We start from the raw sequence: 18,476 nt of genomic DNA, 5'->3' as shown, positions 1-18,476 counted from the left end.
CCCGCATTGGGCTCTCTGCTCAGCGGGGAGCCTGCTTCCCTTCCTATCTCTCTGCCTGCCTCTCCGTCTACTTGTGATTTCTCTCTGTCAAATAAATAAATAAAATCTTTAAAAAAAAAAAAAAATGTTTCTCAGGAAACATTCCTGATAGCCTCTCCTGGACACCCAGTGTAGAGCCAGTTGTCCACAGGTCCTCTTTGCAAGGCTATCTGAGCGTCCTGTTCCTGCCATCCAGGCAGGAGGACAGCAGGGGTGACTATTCCAATGCCTGCGGTAACAAGGGAGCAGTGTCCTTTCCTATTCTATATTCGGATCATACAGAATTGCCATTTCCAGCTTCTGATGGGAAAAACATAATTGTGAATGATATAATTCTGGCCCAAAGCAAAGAGATATGATAGTTCTTGTGGCCTTATTGCCGTGAAAGTACGAATTTTGTTGGGCTTTTTGAAATGTTGAAAATAGGTCATAGATACTCATGATGATCTTTGGGATTTGGGGACCAAGAGTCTCTTGTTCTGGTTATGTTTTCCCTCCACAAAAAGGAAAGCACATACTCTCATGGTCCCTTCTGTTCTGTTGTCAGTGCCTTTGGACCCCCGCTGACCCCCAGTGGCCTGTCCTTTGGGTGGAGAGTAGAGGGGCACACTTTGCTGTTCAATCACTCCTTGGACATCAGAATCATTCCCACAGGTCTCCCTCCTTCTCAGTTTTGATTTTTCTTAGCTTGCTTATCCTCAGTGAACACTGGAGCCTGGCTGTCTTTTTCCGCGTCTCCCACTCCCTGTGGGTCTCAGAACAACCCTTTCATAGCAGTTTCCTCGATTTTGTCAGAAGCGGGAAATCAGTGCCTGCTATTCTCCGGTTATTCCATATTGTACCATATAATTCATCAAATAAATACTGACACCTGTTTTGTGATCACCTCTGGGCTGGGTACATAGAGAATGCAAAAAGGTGACCAGGATACCATCTCTGCTCTCTAGGAGCTTGTCAGTTAAAATAAAGCAGACATCTTGTGACATCTCAGTGACTCCTGTGGAAAAACCCTGGGCGGTTTGGGTCTCTCCCCTCGCCCAGTGCCATCTCACAAATTACTGTTCTTTTGCCCTGGGTCCTTCCTTTCCTGCCATCTGCCCCAGAAGTGGAAGCTGTGGAGCCCGCATTCCTTTGACTTAGGCTCATGAGCCCTGGGGACGCAGCGAGCAGAGATCGGGCCAGAGCCCGGCTAACCACCCACTCTGTGCTCCATTGCAGAAATGGCAGCGGCGGTTCTTCATCCTCTACGAGCACGGCCTCTTGCGCTACGCCCTGGATGAGATGGTGAGTGTCCTGCTGTGCCCACTCCCTGACTCGAGCCTCCCCGAGGTGCCTTCTGTGTGTCTGTGTGGGTGTCATCTATGAGCACAGCCCTGTATGCTCTCGCTTGGGCTTTGGGGAGCCTACAGTCTGAAGAACCTACAGCGTCTGGTAGAGACGATCCTGAAAACCCAGACCTTTGGCTTGGGGCATCGTTAGTGGTGCAGGTGAGAGTAACCAGTGAGGGAGGAAGACACTTCTCTTCTGGGCTGACAGGAGTCAGACCTGCCAGACCACTCCAAGTTAGAAGCAGAATAGACTCTGGGCCTCTAGCAGCAGGTGGGAGGCTGGTCCAGGGCATGTGTGGACGTCGAGCACATGCACATCCCCGTGCTGTAGTCCCAGGATTGCCTCTCTGTTCCATTGCTGTAGGGGGGTTCTCGCTTGTCCCGTTGGACCTTCAGAGGCCTCCTGGCCACTGAGCCAGAGCATAGGGCTCCTTCCCACCCTGCCATCCACTGGTTTGCTGCCTGCTTCCTGGCCTGGATGGTCCAGAGGTGAAGCTGAAAACCACCCAGGGGGAATGTTCTGGCTTTTCTTTTACTATCCATTTTGCCTCCTGAGTTTTTCTCTGAAGGAGATTGGTCTCTCCTAAGTAATCTAAAGTATGACTGAATTCCAGGCTTTTTAAAGGATTGAAGATGGAAAATGTAAGCACTTTTTCCTGTTCCATTTGAGTTTGTGAGTGTGTGTGTGCATTTCTGTGGGCAGCATTTTTAACTGGGACTGTCCTAGAAAATCTAGACGTACCATGTAAAATGGGTTGACCTCATCCCATCCAGAGTTCATTGTTTTGCTACAGGAGTAAGAACAGGGTTCTGGAACCGTACGCAGAGATAACTGTTGTCTCAGAGGACCTTGTCTCAGAGGACCTTGTAGACTGTTGGGACACTTGGATTTTAGGGTGGTCATTACAGCTGTGTGAACAGGCCACAAGCGAGTGCATTCTCACATGGGGGTCCTAATCTTAGTAATGTGATGCTTCCTCTGTTTTGTTTCTCAGATGAATTAATGGGTATGACATTTGGGTATGGAATTAATAGATGTGATACTTACTTCTATCTCAGCTATCACCTCATTGGTTCCTTCTTAAAATCATTTTCTTCTCATTTTTCCTGGTGAGTGTGTTTATACAGTGTGCTAGGCCACAGAGGGTGTTTGCCAAGGAAGCATCTGTAGTCCAGAGTAGATTGGAGGTGAGCACCAGTGAGGGGGTGGAATTCACTAGAAATAAGAGCAGGAGGAATGATTCACTAGGACACCCATTCCTTCAGGAAAAGGAAGCAGGCCTGGAGGAAGACCCAGCAGCGCCCTCTGTATTCTCCCAGCTTGACCGCTGTATGAGCAGTAGCCCTGGGTGGGAGTTGGGCTTCTCCAAGCCTTGACATTCCCCCTGTCCTCCCTGTGCCTGACTGACTTGTTCTTAAGTCCTGCAGAGACAAACGGTAGAGAAGGAGCCGCAGAGGTCACTGTGTTACATCCAGGCTGGGCTGCACTGTGAGCCTTCCTGAAAAATAGAGTTCCCTGGACTTTCCTTGGAGACCGATTATTCTGGTCAGGAAATCTTTCTTTAGGTTTCACTGGAGTCCAGTCCAGTCTTTGTTCCCTTCAGCTCAGTTGCACAAGCACAAAGAGAGGGTAGCTTGTGCACAAACGCAAGAGCACATGCTGCATCCCAAGAGCCGCTCCCACATAATGGGGGCTGTTGAGCTGCGAGTCCTGACACCTTGCAGTACACTGTGGTCTCCCAGCAACCTGATCATTGGTGGGTATTATTTCATGGGCTGCTGGGGCAGAGGTGGGACTGTGCCAGCGATGTGGGAGAAGAAGCCCCAGGAAAAACGTGGACTACAGAGAGGGCATTGTGGGGGACGCCCAGAGTTTAGATTTTTGGACTGTGGTCCACTTTCTAGCAGATGACCTTGGAGCTGAAGAGACTGACCTGGTGTGCGAGCTAGCGTTGAAACTGCCCAGACTGTGGGCAGTGCAGATACGCTGCACCTGTAGGAAAGAGAGTGGTGTTATTTCTGGCAATGAAAAAAGACAGTGGCAGTTGTACTGAAATACGTTTAAAGCAACATTTCAGACCTGTAAGAGTTTTCCCCGCTCTGTTAGGAGAGTCCTCTGGGGCAAGTTGCAAGGCAGCATCTGGGCTGCAGTTGAGAAGGAGCTCGGTGACAGGGGCAGTTCACTGCCAGCTGCTCGGGTCAGCATTGGCAGCTAGCTGCTGCCCTGGGCCCTGCAGGCGCACTCCGGAGGGGCCTCTCCCACCCCACAGGTCTCTTTCAGGCCTTGTTCTTCACCACTCCCCAGATGAGCACAGTCCAAAGTCCTGGAGCTCCAGCCCATAGGTAAGCTTTCCTGGTGCCTAGATTCCTGCCTCTCCCTGGCCAGCAGGGTCTTGAGACCTGGAGCGGGCGAGCTTTTCAGGTAGGCTCGTGTGTGACCTGGATATAGCCACGCCGACAGTATTCTCTGAGAGAACCTGGACACGGAGCCACGGTCTGCAGCTGGGCACCACTATGCTTCCTGGGGCCATGTGGCAGTGTCTGGAGTCTTCTTTGACTCTCAAAAGTGTGCAGGGAGAAGGAGGTTGCTCTGAACACCTCCGGATGGAGGCCGGGAGTGCCGTGATGCACAGGACAGGCCTCACGACAGGGAAAGATCTGGCCCCAAATGTCAGCAGTGCCAAAGCTGTGAAACCCTTCGTGATTTGGTCAGTGGCATATTTAATTTATTTTTTATTATTTTATTTTATTTATCTTTAAGATTTTATTTATTTATTTGTCAGAGTGAGAGAGGGAACACAGAGGGAGTGAGAGAGAGAGAAACATTCTTCCCACGGAGCAAGGAGCCCGATGCAGGGATCGATCCCAGGACCCCGGGATCATGACCAGAGCTGAAGGCAGAGGCTTAACTGGCTGAGCCACCCAGGCACCCCCGTTTTTTTGTTTTTTTGTTTTTAAGTAAAAAATAAATTTGATTTTCTTTCTTTTCACCCTGACTCTTGAAGTGTAGAAGGACTCCCCTCTCTGATTGTCTGGGTGTGAGGGAGGTGGAGGGCCAGGGTTAGCCGGCTGGCTGGTGTGGTAAGTGCCAGACAGGGAATAGGGGTGGTTGTGTTCCCGGTGTGGAGGGGTTTCTGTGGGGTGTCCCTGCATATCAGGTGACCGAGGCGCTAGCAGATTGCTTATGTGTGTGGCTCTTACCTCGGGAGCATATAGGTCCCCCTTACTGTGCTGTACTCAGAGCAGCAGGCTGTATAATGGCCCGAACTGGGTGTCTGCAAGAGCAGCGGCTTTGGGCAGCCGGTTCGCACTGCTGAGCCACTCCTGCTCCCTGCCTGTGATAGAGTAGGGCACTTTATGGGTGGGCTGTTCCCTTAACATTTAGCATAAACTGTTTCAAATTGTTGCTTGACTTTTATACAATATTGCCATTTGTTTTCATTGGTTTCAATGTTATCTTACCAACTAAATTGTAACTCTTTTTCCCCCATCCTCTCTCCCCTCATAATTCTTGGTATCTCTGCATTGTCTGGCCTGGGGCTTGGGTGGCACAGATCTGGTAAACATTTGTTGAGTTGAGCTAACCAGCTCCCCAAGTGTGTTGCTGTAGAGTTTCTGCTCTCTGTGTAGGGAGAAGGTGAGACCTGGGGTGTTTCCTGGAGAGGGCTTCAGTGTGTTGTGTGTTGTAGCTCTCACTGGTTGCTGCAGAAGGCTCCAGAGAGTAGAGTGGGGAAGGTTGTCCTGGGCTCCCTCGGCTGGGACCCACACGGGCATGGAGGTTGTCAGGAGTGCCCGGGAGGAGGAGGGGGCTACATAGCATGGGTCAGTGGCTGCCTTGAGGGCGGCCTCGAGAGGCTTTTATGCTCAGAGACTTGTGCTAGGTCTGGAGCCTTCAGGCCTAAGTCCGGCTCCAAGGGCTGACTGTTGGCCTTTCTCTTCCAGGCAGCTCTGAGATGGGGCTAACCTCTGGGAATCACTTTTCCTTTTTTGGGAAATTTCTTTCTCGATACACCCACATACCCTGTAACTGGTGGGTGTGGAAGAGAGGCAAATTTCCCAAAAAAGGAAAAGAAATTTACCAAACGCAAGCTGAGGTAAGGTGGGCTCAGGGCAGCCTCACAGACAAGTGGGGGCCTGAGCAGTTTGGCTGGGTCTCTGGTTTTTCCGGAGAGGACAGAGTAAGAATCTAGAAGTCTACCCTGCTCCCTCTCTCCTCTGCTGTTGTTTCTTCCTCTGGGATCTGCCCATTACTGGAGCACATTCTGCCACCTCTCTGAGCTTTCAGGGACTGATATATAGCTAAGGTACTGGTTTTATCAGAGCCCAAAGGTCATTAGAAGGCTTTCCCAGAGCATAGCAAGTCCAGAGGGGAAGTTGTAGGTGGAGCACGCTCGGCCGTGAGGCTTTTGCGGCTCTGCGCTGGGACTGGGACTGGACTTGATGAGCAGTCTGGTCTCTTGCTTTCATGTTCTCTTCCTTTTCCCTCTCGGAAGCCAGACAAAAAGATCGTCTCGGGTTTTTGTGTTTTGTTTTTATATTGTAAGCTATATATAACAAAAGTTACTGTTTTAGCCTTTTTTAAGAGTGTGGTTCTGTGGCCTCAAGCACCTGGACACTTGTGCGGCCGCCACCCTCAGTGGTCCACAGAGCTCCTCATCTCAGCCTTTCTCCCCCCACTACCCATCGCCCTCTCTGCCAGCCCCTTTCTTTTTTCTTTTTTCTTTTTTAATTTTTTAAAATTTCTTTTCAGTGTGCCAGAATTCATTGTTTATGCACCACACCCCGTGCTCCATGCAATACGTGCCCTCCCTAATACCCACCACCAGGCTCCCCCAACCTCCCACACCCTGCCCCTTCAAAACCCTCAGATTGTTTTTCAGAGTCCATAGTCTCTCATGGTTCACCTCCCCTTCCAATTTCCCCCAACTCCCTTCTCCTCTCCATCTCCCCATGTCCTCCTTGTTATCCCTTATGCTCCACAAGTAAGTGAAACCATATGATAATTGACTCTCTCTACATGACTTATCTCACTCAGCATAATCTCTCCAGTCCGGTCCATGTTGATACAGATGTTGGGTATTCATCCTTTCTGATGGAGGCATAATACTCCGTAGTGTATATGGACCATACCTTCTTTATCCATTCGTCTGTTGAAGGGCATCTTGGTTCTTTCCACAGTTTGGCGACTGTGGTCATTGCTGCTATGAACATTGGGGTAGAGATGGCCCTTCTTTTCACTACATCATTATTGTTGGGGTAAATACCCAGTAGTTGCCAGCCCCTTTCTGCTTCCTGTCACCGTGATTCTGATGACTCTAGGTTCTTCATATCAGTGGACTCACCCAGTATTTGTCCTTCTGTGTCTGGCTTATTTCACTTAGTGTAATGTCCCCACAGCTCATCAGGTTGGAGCATGTGTCAGATCTCCTTTTTTTAAGATATGGTGGTCTAATGGTGTTGAACCCAGTCTTCTCTAAAACACACTGGCCCTGGGTTTCTCTTGCATGGAAACCATGGAGGGATTGTACCTCTGCTTCCGTGGCAAGTGTGTGGTAATAATGGTCACCTCTCACCGTGTGGGGCTTCTCTCCATTCTTTGCCTTGGGAGTCGAGACAGACTAGAGCTCCGTGACACTGTAGGGACTGCGCAGCCGAGGACCCTTCCCTTAGTTCACCTCCTTAGCCATAATCAGGAAAACACTTTTAGTCCTTGTGTACAGGCCTTTTTCAGGGGCAGCCATGTGTTTGTCCATCCCACAGAATGCACAGGTCCAGCTGGCGCAGTTACGCTGGGGTGTCTCTGCTTGGAGGGTCTGTCTTTGTGTTGAGAGGTCAGCTCGCTAGGAACATTCTTCAGAGAATGCTGCATGCTCACAGAGTGGGATTCTGGCTCCTTTGTAAGGGTTTGCTTCCTATAAGACAGGGTCCTGGAGGTTGCTTCGATCTCAGGACCTTTACCCACTTCATTCTTGACAAATTCTGCTCCTCTGGGGCCCTGTCAAAGCCCTGAGTAGTGCCCAGGTGGCCAGGCCCTAGAAAGGCTGGCACAGCTTGGCCCTATTCTCTTTAGGAATGGTCTCTGAGGTACTTTTACTATGTCCCCCATCGTGTTTGTTTGCAGACATTCCCCTAAGAACCTCCTGAAGGCAAGGCCCAACTTCCCACAGTTTAAGTCACCAATCCTGGGATTTTCAGGAAGCACTAATGTTTGAGAACCTCTTCTGTAAGCTCTGGCTTTGTTTCTACCTCACTTGGCACTTTTCTAGGCAGAGGCAGGCTGATATGTCTGATTCATCAGTAACCATTGTGGCTGTGGTGTCCCTGGCTCTTGTGTCCATGGGGTAGAAACACACGGCCATGAGGAGGTCCCTCTCGTGGTGAAGCTCATAGTCAGTTGGGCTCCACATGCACAAAACCATGATGTGCGTACTGTTCAAGGCAGTGGGTCATTTGGGGAGTCAGAGAAGTCTTCTGAAAGGAAAGAGAGAACATTGGCCACCTTCCTGCTTGTCGCAGAGATTGGGGAGGAGCAGCGGGCTTGGCCCAGTGCTGTGTTGGCTCTTCAGGCACTGTCTCTAATGTGGTCCTCCTGACGTTGCCCTGAGAGAGATTGTTGTATCCATTTCATAGATGAAAACACTGAGGCCCAGAGATACAGTAGGGGTCACTCAACTTGTGAGCAACACACTGAGATTTGTAAAGAGGTGACACACCTTCTGGGAGAAAGATGGTGTCTTTTCCCCAGTGGCCCTGTCCTTCACAGTGTCTAGCAATGGCCGACTCAGCCAGCATCTGCTCCCTGCATGTGGGCAGGGAACAGTGCCGGCCAAGAGCCAGGCTGGGCTCCCAGCATCCTGCCCACCCCTCAAGTTTGTCTGTAGCCACAGACTGGCAGCAGGAGTAGTTTCCCTTGTGTGTTGAAGCTAGTCAGACGAAACTAACTTCAGGCCTACAGTCCAGGTGTACGAGCATGCTGGAATTGTGTGGAATCCGAACAGCCTTCCTGTGTCTGTACTGAGAGGCCGAGATGCTTCCTCGGATGCAAGGGAAGCTTCCTTTGCAAAGGGGGGGGGGGTGAGATGGTGAACCTGAGAAGATATTTTATGGATTAGTCTCAGGTTTTTAGATTTATCGTTAAGTCTGTCATGTGTTCAGCCTTGCTATGGCCTTCATTCTTTTCCACATGGTTTCGGCTTCCAGGAAACAGGCAGGCCTGTTGTGTCAGGTGCCAAGAGCCTGAAGGGTGTAGGGAGAGTGTTGGTTTGGGAGTGCAGTAAATGTGGGTTTGAAGCCACTTCCTCTGTTCTGGCAGGGTGGCCTTGAGCAGGGCCCTCCTCGCTGCCCGTTTTCCCTCCTTCGCCTCTTCTGCTCCGCTGCTCTTCGATAGTCCAAAAAAGAACTCTGAACTTGGAAGTGTTTCCTTACCCAGCCCCTTGGGGAAGTTGGGGAGCCCTTAGGGGAAGCCAGTGCTGAGGCCCTGCGGACGCACCATGTTGTGCAGGGGTGTGTAGGTGCTGTCACCCACAGTTGGGAGACCTCTGACTTTAAGTGGAGTTCTGCACAGAACATTCCTAGAAGCTATAAAATGGATGCAGTCCGGTGCCCCTTGAGTTCGAGTTGTGAAATAATCCCAAGCCCTCCTTCCCCAGCCCTCAGCTGTACTGATGACTAGGCCCTGACTGGAGGGACCTCCTTCTGTGGAAGAATTATCCAGGTGTCTGAAGGCCCAGGCCATGTGCCTGCACAGAGAAGGCACTTCTTCTTGTGTGGACCATGTAATTCACTTATTTTTCCAAAATAATGGACTTTGTCTTCAAACATCTGCAAAAGTCATGCTTTGCTAATATGGGCTGAAGTGTGAACAGTACTCCTCTTTCTGGGTTAACTTGGAGGCCCATGTTGGGGCTGTTGTTTGCAGGGAGAACTGGCAAGTAGCAGGGAGGCAGGAAGTGGGCCACTGGCAGTTCCGGGGTGTGTGGAAGATGATTCCAGGTGTTGAGGTGCTTTGCTACCCCCTGCATTAGCCAACTGGACATGGGGGCCTCTGATGAGTCCCTTATCCCATTTTTACTTCATCACAGCAACTAAGAATAGTTTTCATCTCTTTGTGAGTGTCATTTTAGCAGTCCCTTGGCTGGAAGGTGAGGCACTAGGGCAGTCCTGGTGAGTCTATGTGGTGCTTCCTTGGATGCAGAGAGTGAATGACACAATCGGGGTAGGGTCATGGAAAGGCCCTCTGTGCCCTGTGCCTGGCCTCTGGGCTTCCTGCTGCCCACTTTTCCTTAGAGTATCTTTGGGCCAACCTTAAGTTATTTTGAAATGTTGAAGTGATTGAGCAGGGTATGACATAGATGAACCCAGGTGGCATTGGGAACTCTTCCCAGCTGACAGTGGAATTCTGTTGTCAGAAGGTTGGAGGGTCAGTGGTGAAGTTTACAGGTGCCACATGTCATTTTCCCTGAAGTTTGATTCACTGTGATGCATGGGACTTCACCCATTAGAAAGAAGCATGTGGGGCGCCTGGGTGGCTCAGTCATTAAGCATCTGCCTTCGGCTCAGGACATGATCCTAGGGTCCCTGGATCGAGCCTCGCACATTGGGCTGCCTGCTTTGCGGGAAGTCTTCTTCTCCATCTCCTACTCACCCTGCTTGTGTTACCTCTCTTGCTGTGTCTCTCTCTCTCTCTGTGAAATAAATAAAATCTTAAAAAAAAAAAAATTAAAGAAAAAGAAAAAGAAAGAAGCACGGAGATGCAGGGACATTTTCTTTGTGTCTCTCTGGGACCTTCAGTATAGACATTGTTCTCTGGAATTGGGACCAAACTTTAAGACCCTCCCCTCCTCTCCTTTTAAAGTAAGTCAGGGAGGAGCTTGGGGACATGGGCTGGTTCAGACATTTGAGCCTGGCATTATTACAAAGTGCAGCATTCTGCCTCTGGTAGCTTTTCCTTGTCATTTCTTGTCATTTACAACTCTGTATGCTGGCCCAAGTGACACATCGCACACATGAAACAGCTGGGGCATGGAAGCCAGCAGTGGTGAACCATGGTACTGTTTGGATGGAGAACAGAGCAGACTCTGTTGTAGCACAGGGGTTTCCAGAGGTGACCTGGTCCAGACCTCCATTTTATGGGTGGGGAAACCCAGTGCAGGGGGTTAGCAGTCTGGCCATGGGGGCTCAACTGGTACGTGTGGGTTAAACAGCCAGGTTCTCTGATTGCCAGGTCCTGATCTGCAATCTGTGGGCTGCCCTTCAGGGAGTGGAATAGGTGGGTGAGGGAAGGGCTGTTTTATGTATAGGGGCCCGAGAAGGGGGTGGTGGGAATGTTTCATGCCTCCAGAGTTAGAATCTGAGCCTGTAGAGGAAAGAATCAGAGGACCTGCAGGGATGAGTGGGGAGGGGGGTGAGATAGACGGGAACAAATAAATACTTGCCAGGTATGGTAGGACGTTTCTGCAGGTAACCCTGACTCCTCACAAGAACTAAGAAAAGATACCGGTGCCGTTCCCACGTGGGCTCAGGTCAGCTGGGCCACCCCTTCCTCTGTCCCTTCTTCAGGACACTTAGGCTCTGTGGGTCTCCCTCTGTATGACAGTGAGCAGCTCAGGACGGAGGCTGCTATTTGCCTGCACACACGGGACATTAAGTAACATGCCCAGGTGGGAGTGACGCTGACTGGGTGGTGAGTGGGTCTACTGTCCCCTTAGCTCTGGTGCTTGACTCTTTGCTGTAAACATTTTAAGAAGACCTCCCACTGAGAACCCAAGTTCTTTGCCTTTCTCTCAACTGAGAAATTTGCCACCTCATGTTGCCCAGTGAGCGCCTTTCCATCTCGCTGGGAGTATCTGCTGTGCTTACCTTCCTTCCCAGTTACATAAACGGTGAGTCAGGGATGGCAAAGTAGTCATCAGCTGCCTGCCTGTATCCAGCGTCCGTGAGCCATAGTGAGGTACCCACGTTCTATGTCTGCCTCCCCCGGTGTGCCTGCAGGTACTGAGTGGGGAGGCTTGTGGAGGCCGTGAGGAGGAGGAGGCTGAGGACAGTTTTATGTCCTCTTGTCCACTTGGGTGCCATCTGCCCAGCCCTTTGCGACTACATGGCTCTGTAGTGGCAGGAGGAGGTGATGGGGGTGGTTGGAGTAGCTGTTCTGCTGAGTTGGTGGAGGGATTTCTGTGGCCATCGCTCTGCACTGGGATTGCAGCCTAGGATGGGCTGTGATTGGCACCCGTTTTGGAGATCTTCAGGGCTGGGGGTGGACTTCTCTGTAGCAGCTGCAGCCGGTCTGCCGGGGGAGTCTTTGTTAGTGGGCTGGGCGGCTCCCTCCTGCAGAGACAGAAATGACTTTGGGTATTAGGAAAGCGAACAGCTTGCAGTAATTGGTTAGGAAACTAATTAAGTAGCAGCAGAGAAAGAACTGTCGGAAAAGAGTCATTTTATGGGAGTTAGCAACAGAAAACATTTGGGGTTGAAAAAACAAAGCCAAGCAAGTGGTATTAGTATGTTTACATGTGTACATGCGATGCGCAATCACACATGCGCAGGTGGGGCTGGGTAGCACACAGCCAGGCCACAGAATCCTCCAGGGGTACAGTCCTTGCACCTTGACCTCCTAGGCCCTCACACCAGTAGCCCTCCAGGAGCCCACTGCACAGGTGCCCACTGCACAGGTGCCCACTGCACGCGCTCTCCTGGCCTGAGTCTGTTGCTTTGGACTTCCCTGGGAAGTGGGCAACGCTAGCCATCTGATAGGCCAAGCCTTTTAAGGTGTTTATTGTGGGTAGGCAGCTTAATATGTTTGTGGCTTAATCTCTCCCGCCCTCCCTTCTCTCCACAAAACACTTTTTCAGAAGCATCTTTTCTTTGGCAGGGAAGGGCAGGGCATGTTCTTTATGGTGATAGAACTTTGAAGCCAGGGAGTGATTCCAGTGGTAAAATGGCAAGAACGATGGTAGGCAGATGGGGGTTGTTAAGGTTGGGGGAATCCTTCACAAGGTCTGGTTCAGGCCATGTGCATGTGTGTCAAAGAGTTACTCACTCACAAGCATCTGTTGGCTGCCTGGAGTAGTCAGATGTGAACTCCAAAGCGGCTTCATTCTGGGGAGAGGGCACTGATAGTAATGCCCGACATGGTAGGTGTTACTGGTTGCCTGCGGCTGCCAGCCAATCACCACTAACCTGGTGGCTGAAGATGACACAGATGTGTTCTCTGACTGTCCTGGAGGTCAGGAGTCAAGAGCCAGTCACTTTGGGCAGAGCTGGTTTCTTCTGGAGGTTCCAGTAGAGAACCTGGGTCCTTGCCTGTCCAGATTCCAGGGGCTGCCCCCACTCCTCTGCTTGTGACCCCTTCCTCACGTCACTGCTACTCTTGCTTTTGTTGTCACCTCTCCTGCCTCTTTCTTCTGCGACACTTGTGATGACTTGGATAAGTCACCAGATAAGTGATTCCTCTCCCATCTCAAGACCCTCTCCTTAATCATACCTGCAGAGTCCCTTTTGCCCTCTGAGGTCACAGGCACAGGGTCTGGAGATTGGGACATGGATATCTTTGGGGGCCATTATTTAGCCCACACAGAGGGTATGATAAAGGGAGCTGAGGCAAAGTGTTCTGGAAACAGAGGAGGGTGAGCTGAGTCTACCTGGAAGATTTCACAGAAGAAATGAGCTGGGCCAGGTCTGCACGGCTGAGTGTCATTGCCCAGCCCAGTCTGGGAGATGGTGGGGAAGGCAGAAGTTGGACTTCCAAGTGACTAGGGGTGCGGCTGCCTCCCCTTCGCATTGTTTTCCTGCCCATTCTCTCCCCATCTCTGGTGTGGGGCAGGCTGAGCAGTGGTCTTGACACAGAGGCACTAGGAATGGAAGAAGAGAAAGGCAGGATGTGGAGGAGGGAAGCAAAAAGATGGGGCCAGCAGAGGTTGTCGCTGGTGGCACGGACCTCTCCTAGTGTTGCATGTCTGTGTTTTCAGAGTGAGTCAGTCATGGAATGGCTGTGTAGGGAAGGGCCTAAAAGGACCAGCCCTTATCCAGGGCAGGCTGATAAAGAAGTGGTTTTGCTCAGGTCACAGCAGCATAGAGACTGGCATTGCCGAGCTCTCACAGTTGCTCTGACTCAAGTCACCTCCTTGAGATGAGCTCCTCAAAGTGGAAGGGGCTGCAGACAGCACGGCCGGCTGTCCTTTTCATCAGGCCAACCTGCAGGGAGGGGCAAAGGGGGGATGAATCTCCACTGTGTCCTAGAGGAGTCTCTCTTCCTGTGGGCGAGCCTGGTTTTGTTTACATCCAGTGAGTGTGGGGTTGCTTGCCAAGCTCATGGGACACTACGGTGCAGGAAGATGAGGGTGGAGGAGGACCGGTACTCCCCAAAGGCCATGGAGGCTTTGAAGAACTTTGTACAGTCCCACTTGTGGCCCACTTCCAGCCACATGGGAGCCTCCTGCTCTTAGAACAGATGAGAAGGGTCTTGAACAGGATTCCAAGGCTGGGATGCCAGCCCAGCTTCTACTTTACCCACTCTTTGTCTCTTGTCAAGGTAACCTTCCCTTTGGACTTCTGTGCCTTTGGATGGGAGGCAAATGGGTGGGCTGCCCTTCAGAGTCTAATATGAATGAGTCACTTTTGTTTTCTTGAACCTGCTGATGAGGGTTGTAACCTGTTTCCTCCTCAGTCAGTGAGGATTTGGTAGCCTGACCATGCTCAGCAGTGCCCAGACCCCCGCTGGAAATCAGTGTGTGCAGGTGCTTACCAGTGGCACCAGGCTGCTGATCCAAGGCCGTGGTGGCTGTCACTGGGGCGGGAACCTAAGTCTCACTGCCTTCAGGTAGCCATGTACATTTTTTTTTCTTTTGGAACTAGCTAGCCTCTGTGATAAATGCAGAGGTAAAAAGTCATGTACCACAGAGCTAGCTGTTCTCACTGAATCCTTAACATGGTCCGTGGAGAGAGCAGTAACTTGCCCAAGGGTCAGCTTTTCCTCCCGGCAGAGCTGGGCTGCTTGTATCCAGTCATGGGTCAAAGGCCTGGTCAGGGAGCTGCTCTGGCTCATTTCCCATAACTGAGCTGAGGCCCAGGCACCCTTACTGACTCCGGGATTCCAGAGCTTTGCCTGGTTAATGTTTTCGAGTTCTGGTATGGCAGGATAAATGATAGCAGAAGCTTTACACCTTTGTGGTGTGACTGGTGCTAAAGCTGTTGGATTGCTAACACCTGTTGGCACCCAGTGCTCCCACATACCCAGCTGGTTCAGGGAAGTCACAGGGGCTGTAAAGGTCTAGGCCACCTCTTTTCCTCGTTCCCCTAAGGCAGCTAAAGTCTGGAGAATCCACTGGGGTGGGGTGAGGTTTACTTAGGCCTGTGTGTGGAGGGCATGCCGGGCCCTGACTTCTATTCTAGTGTGTTCTCAGGAGACCTAACCGCATGGCCACATATTCTGGTCCCAGAGAGGCACAGGGCTGCCATGGCTACATCTGAAGGGACCAGGGGAATGTGGATGTAGAGTGGTATTGGGAGGATCCTTCGAGATGTCCTGGAGTTTAGCCCTCACCTCTGACAGACAAGAATGAAAGCCAGAGGGGAGAAGGGGTCTCTGCGGTCACCCGCCCCACCAGGAGGTTTCAGGGACACATCTCTGCCACTACCTGGAGTTGGGATTGTGTGGGAGCGGGGCTGTGTCCTTAATGAGCTGTGAGCTACCGAGAAACAGACGGCTTCCTTATTTTCTGTACCAGCAGAGCCCCGTGTCTGTGGGAAGTGCCCAGTGATTGTGGCAGGAATTGAACTGCCTCTTCCAAGGTCACGCAGGTGTTTGGCACAGCACCCTGCTGGACAGCCGACCTCATCCAGGGCCTTCTTCACTGCGCCATGGTGCTCACAGTACTTCCCCCTGCCCCACCTGGCCTCAGAAGGTGGCAGCCCCTGAGACTTCCACCTTTGGGAAGCTGAGGATATGAAGATGGGGCACCGAGAGGCTGCTGGTGTGATGGACCTGGGCTTTGCGTAGAAGAGTGGCAGCTTGTGTGAGAGAACACATCAGGTTTCTTCTATTTCAGACACCTCCATTCCAAGACAGAGGAGAGAACACAATCCATGCTCCAGTGAGGAAAGGTTAGGAAAGCAGTCAGCCCCAGCCCAAGTATGCCTGGGCCTGGTTTCTACATCAACACTGACACTGGGGAGAGCCAAGTACAGAGTATCATTGTAAATGGAGTTTAACTGTCGTTCGGGGGTGTAAGGTAGCCTGTGCTGGGAGACGACGGCCGGGCTGGGCTTCCAAACACAGCCCTTAGCCAGAATAACACGAACATCTCTCCTGCTCCCGCCTGGTGTACACTTCTCTTGCTCTCTCTTGGTCTCCCTCCCTCGCTCTCTCACACTCTCTCAGGTTGCCCATAATAATTCTCATTGCTTTCTCCTAAAGTGTCCTCCATGGCATCCTCTGTCCCTCTTCTGAGGGTAGGCAGTGTTACAGTGCAAAGTGTGGGACACATGCACCGACACCGTTTCCAGCTAAACCTGTGTTGTCTGTGTAGCCAGACTTGACTTCCTCTGCTTCATATGCTGAGGTTTGTTACAATCATGTGGAAAGTTCATGGTGCATGATCAGGAAAAGGGTAAGTGCTAAGAATCCATGTCAGAAACACAACAGCTGTCACCTGCTTGACATGAACTGCAGCTTGGCCTCAAGCACTGGCTTTAGAAAGGAGCATGTTTCTAACCCCATGTCTTCTCTCTGTGCTTGCCAGAGAGTTGGGAATGGAGGGGCCAGAACGTGACTGGTGGGAATTTTCAAAGGTTCCCCACATGTTCCTGTCTTTTTCTTCATTTGCTTGCCTTGGCCCACTTTTATCAGATCACTGTGGTTAGCTTCCTAACTGCCTTTCTGTTGCTGAAATGAACTCAAGTCCTGCCTTTCCGAGGTAGGAAGAGGAGTGAACATTTCTTCATAGGGCCACTCAAACTTTTTTAATCTTTCTTTCTTTATAGGCCCTGTAGGGAAAGACAAAGCTCATGTAAGTGGTGTTGATGGACGTCAGGAGGTCCTCTTTAGATGGAACCCCTCGTCCTACTGCTGTGGGCCTCTGCGGAGGCAAGAGGAGCAATGCCCGCCAGGCCAGTCATGGGGAGGGTATGGTGGCGACTGCTATAACTGCCCAGAGGAACAGGAAGGCCCAGTTATCTGTGGAAAGGAGTGGACATGGAAGCACACATCTCTTCCATTTGTTCACTTGTCCATTCACTCACACCGGAGAGGTCACAGGTGTTTGCTCGGAAGGGATGCTGTAAGGGTGGCCGGTGCAGTGATTTGATGATGGAAGAGGCGAGAGGTCTTCTGTATTGAACTTTAGTTTTTTAACATAACAGCACATGTGAACTTCTGATAGCTTGGTACCGATTTTGGCCATGCTGTTTTCCCCCGTATATTGTTAGCCTTTTCCCATCTGGGAGAAAAGCATTAGCCTACAACATAGCCAGTTATTTGGCTTAAACTTTATATGAAACCCCCAATCAAGCATTGAAACTGTTAACAGCCTGAGAAATGACCTTTCCATAACTCCTGTGGGCAGCACATGGACTCTGCACCAGCGGATGCCCTATTTGAGGTCTTCAGCTTAGGAGGAGTGGTCTTTTATTTCTGATGGCCTTGCCCAATGACAGAATAATATATGAACACACCCTAAAGAGAAACTGCAGCCAGAGCTGACTGTGTGAGCTGAGGGCCCTGGGGGTCAGTCTTCCAGGCCCTTGGAAGTTGTCTTCTCGTGGGTATGAGAACAAGGCCGTGTATTGGAGGATCCTGTATCCATTTCCTATAGTTCGGTATTTACCTTGGGACCTTATTGTGTTCTCTGATAGACCTGGAAGCTGGAAATGGGCCAGGCGGGAGTTTTGAAGGCATTATGGGACCTTTAATTTTTTTTTTCAAAATAATATAAGTATGTAGTTTAAAAAGTCAGATACATAACCAGAATACAGGAGCACACTGCTCTTTTCCATTCCTCCTTATCCATGAGCCTGTTTGAAGAAGAGGCTATTTCTCATTCTTAGAGCTAGAGAATTCTAGTGCTTCCCTCTCTGTTTGTAACATGTTTATACTGCTATTTCTTGAGTTCTTTAAGGTATTATCTATTACCTGTGTACGCCATAAGATTGTCTCACCTGCATGACTTTGCCACACACACGAACAGACACACACACACACGTACATGTGTGCAGGCACAAGTACACTCTCCTGTCTTCTCTCATCCTTCCTCCGTCCTACCACAGAGTTACATTAAATTAAATATTAGAATTACATTAGCAGTGTGTAAAATATGACAGAGTGTGAAAAGCATGCACACTCGAGCCACGTAGTAAACTTTGATTATTTTCTTACATTTGGGTTCTCTTGCAGTTAATAATTGCCTTCTCCCCCTTTCATTTCATTGTCTATATAACCTTGGTTGAACCCTAAAGGTTCTGACAGAACTGTAAAATTCCTCTTGATGTGGGCAAGTACCTGATGCAGTGATTCTTTTCTTTTTCTCTTTTTTCCCTGGTAGCATCCCACATAGAGCTGGCTCTCCTCTTGTTCCAATTTGGACCGGCTCTTCTCCAGGCCTACTACGTAGTTCTTGACCAGCGACTCATTTCCATCATCCTGGGAATTCCCTTCTTCTCCTCTTGAGTTTCTTAGTTCTATCTCTTTTGTTTAATTCTCTGTTTTGGTGAAGACTTTCGAGTTTGGAGACCCATCCCTTTCCGACCCACACTGTTGATTAGTAGCTGGCTTTGCCGTAGGCTGTTAGGTAGGCTTTTAGGCAGGAAGTAATCTTCCCTTGGAATTTTGAAGGCGCTATTCTCCCTCTGTGACTTCCAGCGTTGCTCTTGAGAAGCTCATGTACAAAGGATCGGATTCCTGATCTTTTGTAAATAGAAGAATTTTCTCCCTGAAAACCTCGAGGAGTTTCTTGTTATCTCTTGAGTTCTAAAATTTCATGAAGATATACCTTGGTGTGAATCTTTTCTCTTTCATTGAGCTAGAAGCCTGTGTACCTTTCAACACAGAAAGTTCTGTCTCTCTGGTCCAGAAAGTTGTTTTGTATTTTTTTTTCCTCTGGTGATTTCCTTTGTTTCATT

General features: G+C 50.3%; 1 protein-coding gene across 7 annotated transcripts in view; it reads left to right on the top strand.

The window, feature by feature from the left end:
- Window positions 1-18,476, top strand: part of MPRIP (myosin phosphatase Rho interacting protein) — a 147,996-nt gene that overhangs the window by 32,096 nt on the left and 97,424 nt on the right. For all 7 annotated transcript variants that reach the window (XM_059148721.1, XM_059148717.1, XM_059148718.1 and 4 more), the window contains exon 3: window positions 1,258-1,323. In XM_059148721.1, the coding sequence (XP_059004704.1) occupies window positions 1,258-1,323 (66 nt within the window). The remainder of the gene's footprint in view (window positions 1-1,257; window positions 1,324-18,476) is intronic.

The sequence above is a fragment of the Mustela lutreola genome, chromosome 15, assembly GCF_030435805.1.
Source record: "Mustela lutreola isolate mMusLut2 chromosome 15, mMusLut2.pri, whole genome shotgun sequence".
Taxonomy (NCBI): Eukaryota; Metazoa; Chordata; class Mammalia; order Carnivora; family Mustelidae; genus Mustela; species Mustela lutreola.
The sequence above is the reverse complement of the archived record's forward strand: the minus strand, read 5'-3'. Positions and strand labels throughout refer to the sequence as shown.